Below are 11,859 nucleotides of genomic sequence, written 5' to 3'. Positions count from 1 at the left end.
AATTGAAGGTTTTGAGAGACTAGATAAATGTTATCCTATTTTGTTGTTGCCGTTTCAGTACAAGAATTTAGAAAATCCTGTAGAATCACTTTGTTGTTATCGAGTTTCTGTCTAAAATGATGCGCTTTTTAGCATAAGGAAGAGCTTTAGCGATTATTGAAATAACTCTGATAAATTTCACCTCGTTGATAGATATTCTGAAAAGTTCTTGTAAATCAATGGTTATTGGAAAAAATAATAAATATAAAGATTTTACCTAATTAAAAAATTTATTAAAGTTTACTACGAATCTATATGCCTGTAAATCGAAGAAGAGTGGTAGATTTTTCTATATTGCCTTAAAACATCCTCCTTTTAAAAACCCTTTTAAGGTTCAAAATGGTTTTTAGGAGTTCCTACATTGTTCCTGGTTCGTGTTTACGATTAGCATTAAGGGTTTGGGTTAATTTACGTGTGATTTACCATCTAAATAAAAAGACTTAAATATTTTTAACTTTTAAAGCTATAATTTTCCCTAATGATGACTAAAGTAGCTTTTAGTTCTAGCTTTGAATGTTTTGGGAGCAATTACACAAAGGTAAAACTACCACTCCCCTTATGTGATATAAGATAGAAGTTATTTGTTCTTAAATCTTTATATGAAGACTCGAAAGTTTACTCATTTCTGTGTTGGTTGTCTGGATTCTCCCATTGATGTTTAAAACTGCAATTGATCAGTCTGTTATTGGCATATGTGCATCCTGTACAGATCACTTCGATATTGCCTTCAGTCACTAGCATTATAAGCAGAAATGACCCACAAAGAGAGACCCACTGCCTGCAAGCCATTATCATTTCTGCTTATAGGACTTAAAAGTCGTTTTTCGGTTTTGATTAGCTCGTTCCTATACCATAATTTTACATGTAAAATGAACCATTATAATTTGAAGTTCTCAGTCTTTGAATAGATAAATATATCTGAGTACAGTATTTCACCATGATATGTGAATATGTAAACATTTGAACATTGTTTGTATTTAATAATGTGGTTTTTTCCATAATCTTTTAGACTAGATTTTATTCAATACATTTGTTTACCTTTTATAGTGATTTCATCTCTGTAATAATTTATGAGAAATTGTTGTGTTAGATGATGTATTTTGTTTAATTCCAGACAGAATAGTTATAACTAGGTGATCATATATTTTCTGTTCACCAATTTTCTGAATGTCGTTGTTATTTACAATTAATATTACAATTAATAGTTACAAAATAGAATAAAAGTAGTTTGATTGTATGAATCTATGCAAAACATTCTCGTAATACATCTACCTCCATATATTCTAATTGTTTATTTATCTTTATTGAAATGTTTTATTTTATATAGTTTCATGGGTGCGATTTATGTCCAGTATTTTGTTTAACTGTTGACGATCTCAATACACATAAGAAAACAGCTCATGCTAATGAAATGCTGAAAGAGAATTCAAATAATAATAATAATAATAATAATAATAATAATAATATTAATAATACAAAACAACTTGTTATATCTAACACTTCTGACTTTCTCACGACAACATCGACATCAGTAACGACTACTACTACAATTATTACTTCTACGTTAAGCAATCAACCTATTCGATTGAGCATTACTACAAGTTCACCATCTTCATCTTCAGCGAAATTCATTGATGTTCATGATGATAGTGCCAGTGGTGGTAGTGTTTGTGACGTTATCAATTCATCAACATTATCAATGTCAAAGCATTCTAATGAATCTAGATTGAGTTTAAATAGATTTGTTAAATGGATTACCGGTGAACAGCTTAAATTTGGAAAGTTACTCAGTACCACAGCTATAAATAATAATACTGAGACATCGGCTGTTACCATGGCAACTAGCAGTTTAAATAATCAAACAACTGATCAAATCACCATCATAGACGATAATAACGACGACGACAACAACACTGATGATAAACGAGATGAGCTGAACAAAGGACTGAATACTATTGAACATGATAATGTCGGTAATGGTGAGGATGAGGGTGTTATTTGTCCAATGTGTGAATTTCACAGTAAATTACGAAGTGATGTTATGCAACACATTATGGATTTCCATTAATCAATACTCCATTTATTATTTGTACTTATTAATGATGTATCATCCGGTGGCTGTATATTTATGCTTATAACGGAGAATATCGCTGTATGTTAATTTTTGATTAACTCTTCTCTATCTTCCTTTCATGATGAGCCGATTTCCTATATATATATATATATATATATATATATATATATATAATTGTACAGTCCCTTTATTGATGGAATTTTGTCATTTTTACTCGAGAGAAAACGGTGCTCTTTTCTGGAGTTTACATTTAATTATGTCATTTTTGAGTGAAGTTGTAGTATTGTAATGCATATTATTCCGCTTGTATTCGTTATATTTATATTTATTATTATTATTATTATTATTATTATTATTATTATTATTATTACTAATGATGGATTGTTAGTAGTTGATTTATTTTTGTCAATATATGTGAATATATTTTATTTTTCTAATCAAATTACATGGAGTCGTAATTTCTATTAACTTTACAATTGAATTGAATAATCCTTGTGAAGTTAAACATACTTAAGATTCATTTCCTTACCTTCTAGTTTTTTCTCTTAAAACTGTACTGTACCATTTCTTTTCAGGTGGTTTTATGTTGATTGCTTTATGAGTCGCGGTCGTACCTGCTACCTTGACATAGTTGTCGGGTTCTCATATCATGATGCTCTGAAAGTAACACCTCTTTTTTAATCCACAAATTTCCATCGCGGGCTGTAAGACGTTAAAAATACCTAGTTAGTATATCATACAACTTCTACCATAAAGTCTGTGTATTACTGGAGTCGATTAGTTACCTCTTTGATCACTATGACCACACTGCGAGATCACTAAGTTCAATACCAATCCTTTTTTTAAGGTCCCTTAGGAAGTAGTCTTCTATGATGTAGCCAAACAGCAAGTGACAATCACACACATACTCCTAACAGAATTTCAGATCACTTTGACTGCTGTTTGAGTAAACGTTTTGGTATAATGGTGTTGGTCGTAGCTAACAGCTTGACCATCAAGTTAAATCTACTTATTATTATGATTCAGTTAAGTTATATTATTAAAAAATGAGTTTGGATTAGTTATGTATAATATTGAATGTCAGTTTTCAAAGAAAATTTTCTCTTCCTTGGTGTATTCGCCGTTGAATTATGTCTTTTCTTACTATCATCTTTCTAACTAGTAGCAAAATATAAGTTAGCGTTACGTAAGCAGCATGATTATTGTTGTATTTAAAGTACGAATAGTAATAGGAATCCCACCTTTATGTTTCAAATCAGAATCAAATTTAAAATTTACAAATATATGACTTTAGTTGAAAGCTATATTTATGATTGATACACAAACACTGAATGAAAATTGATAGTCCGTCACATGAAACGTAGAACATGGCTCACATGTGCATTGATTAACCTACTACGCCATATCAGCACAGCCAAGTAAGATTATCAAGACAAATGCTATGGTAGAAACGATAACAGCTTCAGTGGTAGTAGTAAAGATTGGACATAAACCATATGTTTCAAGAAGACTGAATAAATTCGCGTAACAGAAAAGTTTGGGATAAATTCCAAAACTCCAGATCTAAGGAAAGATAGAATTAATAGACTTGTATCATCGTGACCAACATCGCTAATTATTAAGATAAGTGTGATAGTTATTCATATTCCAAGTATTTTCGATGATTAAAAACGAAACAAGTAACGATAGCACTTCTATCCTTTTGTCATTGTGGATTATTACTATAAACGCAGTACAATATGTGCAAACAAATCTGAATATCATCAAGAACTGTATAGAGTTAGTATGTGTGAATACATCAAGTCGCTCAATTTCATGGATTAGTTGAAGTTAGACATTAACACCGTTGGATGCCGGCTCAGTGGTTTAGTTGGTTAGGCGCCTGGTGCGAGACTGATAGGTTGTGGGTTCGAATCCCGCGAGGCGGGGTCGTGGATGCGCACTGCTGAGGAGTCCCACAATAGGTTGAAACGGCCGTCCAGTGCTTCCAGGTTTTCCGTGATAGTTTAGCTTCAATTGACTCATGATCTCAACTGTCTAAAATCATATCACTAAACATGTTTAGCCAATGATTGTCTTGGATTATTGTGAATTGACCAGTCGTTTTTTAGTTACAATAAATGCCTATTACAATAAAACTTGGATAATTGTAGCTACATTATCCTTTTTTAATTGACAGACATTAATTACACTTGATTGATATGATTACGTTATTAAGTGAATTTCGTATGTCTATTTATGTTTAAAGTTATTAGTGGACAGTCGTTAATGTTTCACACGTACAGTTTATTTATGTTATACACTTTTAAATAGTTTTCCTCCAATTCAGTAATAACAGTATTGTTGTTGTTAGTTGTAAGAAAAAAACGAAAATAAGAAACACTTTGATTATTTTCCACTTCACTATGTACTCACAACTGTTTTTGATGGAGTTTTGTTCTCTGAGCTGAGCTCAGAGAGCTACAAATCTTCTCCACCAACTCACAACTGTTGTTTGTGCTTGTTCAAGATATGAAAATCAATATGTTTGAATAAAACAATGAAAATAGTTGGTCATATAGGATTTACTGTTAATAATAAACATATTAGTATAAACAGTAGAAATAATAATGATAGTTATAATACTATTAAGGTTAGATATTCATATGTTGTTTCACAAAATCAATAAATCGCCTTTCACTCAAAATTGGTCTATGTTCAGAAGTAATGAATTCAACTACTTTAGCTGTGGGCCATTTTGTACAAACTTTTAAACTGCGTAGATTCACTGTACCATCGCCATCCCCATATATAATTCTGGGTGATTGATTTGGAAATGCTGAAATGAAGAGACTAGGTGATTTGTAAATGACTTGTTCCACTGATAATAGTCCAGAACCATAGATACAGTAGACTTCAGGTACATGTTCGGGAGCTTCGAGTGGGTCGAATGCAGATAGGTAACGTGTGAATAGTTTATAACCTAGAATGTACAGGATTAAGTAGATTATTTTTAACGAAGTTCAATTTCAGTGTTTAGCTATAATTTAAAACAGTGATTTTAACTGATTTCGGATAAAATTCAGTTTAATAATGATTTTGAATTCATTAGTTGAAATATATGTTTAGAGCTGTTTTATTCATCAGTAATATTAAAGTAAAAATCAAGTAAGGATAGATATATTTCTTACATGATCACGAAGTTTAAATCACACTATATAATGAAAACCAAGTCACCGTAGGGAACTTTTCTAAAAGCAGATTTTAAGGTCAACTCAACAAGTACATAAATTTCATGGTTTTAAACTTGATCTTAGTTTGTATGGCTCTAAATGGGCACATTGTAATTGACCTTTTTTTCAAACTCAAGTTTATAATTACTTCTCTAGTCACTTCGCAACTTTATCATCATTCGATACTATGGATAACTGACTCATTAGCACATCTTCCATCAATTCTCTCGAAATTCATCATTCTTTCAATGCCACAACAATTACTTTCTGTTCCCGTTCTCTTCCATTCGATCTTCTCAACCTTCCGCTGTCAGGCATTCCACTTTTGACTGGTTTTACTAACTACTTATACCGACATAAGTAGCATACTTCCAGTAGCTGTAAACAGTTACGGTCGGATCCTTACTCAGTGACTTAGTGATGTAGCGCTTGTTTGCTTAATTGGTACCAAATAATTACTGCTCTATACCAATTTTTGCTTTAGTTTGTATAATAATATACTGGGATAATGCTATTATACCTAACATGCAAATTTATGGTTATTTGTTCGTATTTAGTAGTATCCCGACTTTACTACAAATTAGTCGTATGGTTTATGGATAGAAAGCTTTTGAAACATAATGAAATGAAATACAACTCAGCTGTATAGAATTAAACAGATACTTTAGCAAACAGTGCAATTCTGTTTTAGACTTCTATAGACAAACAGTTTGTTGACAGGGAAATATTTTTGGAGCTAAATATTATTTAGCATTCAGTTATTTGGTGTAATCATCCTAGTACTTAGTTATGTTTGCAATTTAGACTAAAATGAATTTGCACTTATTACTGTTAAACGATGTTTTCTCTTTTCGAATTATTGTAAGTAATATTCTGTGATCAAATCAATGTGCAACCCGAATATTAATCATACATTATAAATGGTACACCTCTGAGATAAGCACAATGGGGAGATAGTGATATAATGAAACGGAGAGCATGATTTCTATTGTCAAATTTTATGACATACTAAACTTACTGAGGAAAATATTTCAAAAAAGAAATACACCAGATGGGAGATTGAATAATATGGAATGACATCGAACTCATAATTTATAGAAGTACACAATGATTACTACTGTGTTATTGCGATCAATATCATGCAACATCTGCCACCATAGGATCATAACTTCGAACATGATTTAGACAAATAATCGCAAGGTTTATCCATTGAACTGTCCATCCATAATATTCTTCTAAACCTCTATGCTTTTCAGCAATATGGTTAGGGGTTGGGATTGTCTAGGTGTGAATAGGCAATACTCAAATCGTCTCAGTCAGTAATGATCCACAACCTAGTAAATTTGAATTTCCAATGTATTAAGCATCTTTATGGTATCGCGAACTCCATGATTTATTTGTCAACTGTATATGTATTCCCGACTACGTACATATTCCTTGATTTCAAACATAAAAGAACGCAATGGTGAAAACATTTAAATCATGGAACCAGATGAAGCTAACATAACTTTGAAAATGATACGCAATCGGAGTGTTAAGAACGAGAATATTATGTTAATGGGTTGCATCTTGTTCTCACACAGAATTCAGAAGCGTCACTACCTCTATGTCTAACCTCAACAATACTCACTTAATGGTTTCATTTAACTCAGACGATACTTTGAAGAAACTTATACCTGCAGCCTACAAAGTTCTTCCGGGTATTTGTAGACCCAGTGTTTCACAGCCGTAAAGGAATACAGAGAAAACTGGTACACAGTAACACTGATCGTTTATTAAAAGATGGAGATCTGTTATGGTAAAGTAATTATGTCAGTTACTATTGTTAAATGATTATTAAAAGAATTCTGTATTAGATCCGAATTTTGACCGGTTCATTAACTCGTATCTGCTAACATATACATAAAACTGGAAGCGTTAAAACTACTCGGACTGTCTCTTAATATTCATTCTTAAACCAGAAGCAATAAGGCAATAAACAACAAATTTATAACATCACAATATAACAGGCATATTTGTTTGTATATAAGTACCTGTAAGATAATTGGAATCACTGAAGTATTCTGGATAATCGTGAACTGTGTAATTTTTAAACGGTGTAACAATTAAAATCTCATCTTTAGACCATAGTTTAGGATTTGGTAGTACAGCAATTACTGATGTCATTGTACGGATCACATCTCGATATAGTGATGGATTTTGAATAAATACGCCTAAATTCTCACCTTCAATTAAAACAGGAAATATTTGTGCTTGAATATATGGAAGCAAAGAAATTGAGTGAACTAGATACGTAAACTATTTAAATTTGTGAACAATAAAGGTACCAACAAATGTTCACAAGAATTTGTTATCGGTACGAATTGTTCTTCAAAGTTACATTATATACACAATGTCAGCATAAGTTTAAGTCTGTCAGGAAACCTTTCGAAAGGTCGAATGATTTTAATAAACGAAATGCACCCTCATTGGAAACAATATATATATATATATATATATATATATATATATATATATATATATATATATATATATATAAACACTAAATTAGAATACATGTGAACCAAATGCTTTAAACAGATTTGAATTTACCACTAGTTACGGACATAAGTGCATTAACTGTTCCACCAAGTGGTGCTGATACAGATAGGAATGATTTAATATACTTTTGTTTCCAATGTTTAGTTTGATTTTTGAGAAAATATAATGTGTACAGACTACCCAAACTGTGGCCTAATAGAACAACTGGTCGATCCAATCCATTTGTATAAGTTTCTTCTACTAAATGTTTGAATTTCATTACAAATTGTTTGTTATCATCTGGAAGAGAGAGATAACACAAATATGAAGAAACTAACAATTGGATTGATGCTCAGAAAGCAAATTATTTAAATATTAATAAACATCAAATTTGAATGTTAATGTGATAATTAGAAGTACTCATATTTATTTGCTGACTAGAAATTCTAGAAATAGTGCAATTTAAAGCAGGCTAAACTGGATGAACACAACTAGACGTATTAAATTTAGGATTCGTAATAAACGCTCAATTTGGTATAAAGGAATCATTAGTTAGTACACTTACCACATTGATTACTGATATGATTTGGAAAACCAATCTAAAATAAAGAGCATCGGTCAGGTGTTCATCCTTTTTACACAAATTAGATCTTAGTAACAAAAATGACTTTCTACTAATACAAAATTTCCATAAAATCGCATGTAAATTTTGAGCACCATATTGAATTGCCTTGAAACGAAGTCAATTAATTGTCAGGGTTAGAGATAAATCAATCGACATATTATTCTAGGTGAAGATACCATAGATAATGCGTCCTATCGATTTTATCGCGCTCAGTTTATATTCTAAAATTTCAGGGTTTAATCTGGTAGGGTGTCACAGGAGCATAAAATTAGTTCTGAGTAGATCAATGTTCCATGACTAAATTTTAAACTAATGAGACGAATAAAATCTTGAAAATAACTCACATATGGGATTCTCGACTTGGCAGGTGATGTGAGATTTTTTTATCCGGAAGCAGTCCTCTTGAAATGTAGATTTAAAACAAACTTCTTCCACAAAATTGTATACAAAATGTGTAATTCAAATGGAAGATTATTCTCAATTGTTGAGATCATGGGTCAGTTAAAGCTAGACCACCATGGAAAACCTGGAAGTACTAGACGACCGTTTCGTCCTATTGTGGGACTCTTCAGAAGTGCTCATCCACGAAGATTATTTTATTATGAAAGATCTCTCACTAAAGCATCAAGTAGTGAAGTGTTTTAATAGTTGATGTATATTTCACTGTTTGATTAATTTCCACACTCAACATTATTCATCTACGCTAATTATTAATTCGGTTTATCTGTATGGAATATTCTACTTAACAAAGCAATATAAAAAATATGTATCGTAAAGTCACGGTCAGAGTACAGATTTTTTATGAAACAATAAAATTGCCGTTGTAATCTAATTTGTTACATATCTAGAAAGTTATTTGATCATGCTTTATAACATTTCTTATGTGTGTAATTATTACTGAAAGCTCACGACCGATGAAAACTTTCAATCTTTGCTGTCAGAGGAATTTCGGTTAATTATATTTTCAAATTAATGTTTTTTCATGTTACTGCTCGACAAACACTAAAGATCTATTCAATATCATATTTCATAATCTTTTGCTAAAATTAAAAAATAACACCCTTACATGTACTCACTTACCTGGTGATTTTCTAAAGTCATATGGAGCTCCACGCATTGTGAAGTTTCTCACGTAAAATTTGTCTTTCATCAGTTCTGACACAAGTGAACCGAAGTACTCAAAAGATATATGTTGTGATAGATATTCCACAGACCATGTATCACCCCATCCGGGAAATGTTACATCACATTCATTTGAATCATGTGACTCATAGGTGTATGGATCATGTTGTAATCTTGAAACAGATTGATAAATATGAATTTGCTGTTTACCTGAAGTAATCGAATACTTTGTTAGGTAATAACATGTGAAAAAAGTTGATCCAGAGATTAAATGGAGCAAAAGAACTGCCCACATCCTTAGGTTTGCAATAAGCTTGACTACCACCCAAACCAGGAATTAAAATTATTGGATATTTTATACCAGTGTGATTGTTATTAACCAATGTAAGCATCGGAATAGTATACACTAAAGTGATGCTACATAGAAGTATATATTGGACAAGGAGTATTGAGTGGGGCATTTTAAAAGTATTACAACACATGTTAGGTGTATCGATGGCAATATTTAAACCTGTTTCATGATGAGGAATTTCTAAATGTGATATGAACCTTGTGAAAGCAATCATACAAATATGTGTATCTTATATACACATATCAGTCAGTCTATCTACCAATCAGCTTGCGATATTATTATTTCGCTTTGTTTGACCTTATAATTTCAGCCTATCAACAAGGTTGGCTGTTTTAAAATTAACTAGATGAATAAACAGTTAGTTCAACGTTGGTTGTCGCCACTGTTTTTCATGATTCTATCTAGATTAACTAACAGTTGAAAATAGAAATACTATTTTACTGTCATTCAAGTAAATTGTATTGATAAATAACTCTCCTGGAGTGAACAACAAACTTTGGATGCATCTGACGAGTCCCAAATAGGACGAAACGCTCATCTTTGATTCCACTGATAGCCACTATCCATCAGTGCTTATGGTGGTTGTTACTCAAGGCAATATCGAGGCATCTCGCACAGGATACACATATGCCAATAAGAGACTGATTAATGGCAGTCCTAAACATCAGAGGGAAGATTCAAACAACCAATACAGAAATGAACTGACTATTATACTTTCATTTAATGTTAATATTCATCGACTAAGGTGGTTGGGACATGTATTACGTATACCCAAACCCTGCCAACTTCAACGGACGATGTCGTCTGGTGTGGGAGTATATTGGGAGAAATCTAGGGCTGGCCAGATAAAGCATGACATCAGTCGATGACTGTTGGATTGTGCCATCTTGGTAGATCCTGATTACGTGGCTGTGGTTATAGTAACCAATGGGTGGTGTGGTGTGGTATGACTCAGAATCTGTTTGGATGGTATGGATGCATTCACTTATTACCTCTCCTCAGCCCCTACTTTTCAAACCTATCTTTGTTGATTTCGCTAATCGGTCTTTTCTTCTATGGTCATACTGTCTATGCCTAATCTTCCTAGTTCCAATGTTACTGTTATTGCTTGCACTGCTCTGAGTTTTGTTAAGACGATTTCATCTGCAGTGCTGAGATGGTGTAGAAACGTGGATCGATACATATATGTTCTGGCTTCTATGGTGTACATGATAAACTGAGTGACCAAATGTTTGTATCTAGTTTTATAGAATATAACAATATCGAAATAAATTTTCAGTGGTTTTATTTTTATTGTAAACTGAAAAATGATTTTCATGAGACAGCAGTTGCTGAACCTTATACTTTCTTGTCTTTGTGTTCAGAACCAACTGAATGAAATGATATTGTTTTATGTGCCACACTAGTTATCTAAATCAATAGGGACAAATAATATAGTACTAAGTCCTATATATCGAAATATCAGCAGTAGGTGATCTGTAATATCTATAATTTGCATGGTGAAGTATATTTAACTACATAATCACAAATATAATGAAATGTGTGTTGTGAGTAAGCATGAAGTGCTCATATGGTAAAGTTGATAATTGCTCTGAGGGACTAACACAAGCAGTATACTTTTTGTGTGAAACAATCAGAAATAAAATCATCATCATCAACATCATTTTGTCCCCGCTATTTAATCATTAGTATTACACCATCATGAATCTAATAGGGATAAATTAAATAACACTAAATCTATCTACAGTACTGTATATGTATTTGTTTACCAGCTAATAACTGTCCTTATATAAATTTCGCGTTTATTTATTCAATTAAATTTCGATTCTTGTGGTAAGATATTTTTACAATAATTCTCAAATATAATTCTGTGGCCTAAATAACCCACTATTTTTGTCGTTACCAATGTAGATTA

The 11,859-nt window shown here is 31.9% G+C and overlaps 2 protein-coding genes across 5 annotated transcripts in view; one reads left to right on the top strand and one right to left on the bottom strand.

Moving 5' to 3' along the window:
- Positions 1-3,891, top strand: part of MS3_00001098 (uncharacterized protein) — a 29,381-nt gene extending 25,490 nt beyond the window's left edge. For both annotated transcript variants that reach the window (XM_051208605.1, XM_051208606.1), the window contains exon 10: positions 1,367-3,891. In XM_051208605.1, the coding sequence (XP_051070581.1) occupies positions 1,367-2,107 (741 nt within the window). In that variant the 3' untranslated portion in view covers positions 2,108-3,891. The remainder of the gene's footprint in view (positions 1-1,366) is intronic.
- Positions 3,892-3,967: 76 nt separating this feature from the next.
- On the bottom strand, positions 3,968-10,135 carry MS3_00002916 (uncharacterized protein). 3 transcript variants are annotated; one of them, XM_051210573.1, is made up of 6 exons: positions 9,803-10,135; positions 9,551-9,765; positions 7,918-8,145; positions 7,359-7,550; positions 6,344-6,761; positions 3,968-5,075 (listed from the first exon to the last, which is right to left on the bottom strand). In XM_051210573.1, exons 1-5 carry the CDS (start codon positions 10,051-10,053, stop codon positions 6,748-6,750), a joined length of 900 nt encoding a protein of 299 aa, XP_051070580.1. In that variant the 5' UTR covers positions 10,054-10,135; the 3' UTR covers positions 3,968-5,075; positions 6,344-6,747. The 3 variants fall into 3 exon arrangements, with proteins under 3 accessions (XP_051070580.1, XP_051070579.1, XP_051070578.1); XM_051210572.1 differs by lacking the exon at positions 6,344-6,761; XM_051210571.1 differs by lacking the exon at positions 7,359-7,550.
- Positions 10,136-11,859: the final 1,724 nt, after the last annotated feature.

This window comes from Schistosoma haematobium, chromosome ZW (assembly GCF_000699445.3).
Source record: "Schistosoma haematobium chromosome ZW, whole genome shotgun sequence".
NCBI lineage: Eukaryota > Metazoa > Platyhelminthes > Trematoda > Strigeidida > Schistosomatidae > Schistosoma > Schistosoma haematobium.
The sequence above is the reverse complement of the archived record's forward strand: the minus strand, read 5'-3'. Positions and strand labels throughout refer to the sequence as shown.

Bases quoted from the DNA above. Each gene is read 5' to 3' on its own strand.
- MS3_00002916 (XM_051210572.1), bottom strand. From the start codon at position 10,053: ATGCCCCACTCAATACTCCTTGTCCAATATATACTTCTATGTAGCATC. The intron at 8,146-9,550 runs GTAAGTGAGTAC...TCTCTCTTCCAG, and splicing joins TGACTTTAGAAAATCACCAG to ATGATAACAAACAATTTGTA. The intron at 7,551-7,917 runs GTAAATTCAAAT...TTTTAATTGAAG, and splicing joins ACTTATGTCCGTAACTAGTG to GTGAGAATTTAGGCGTATTT.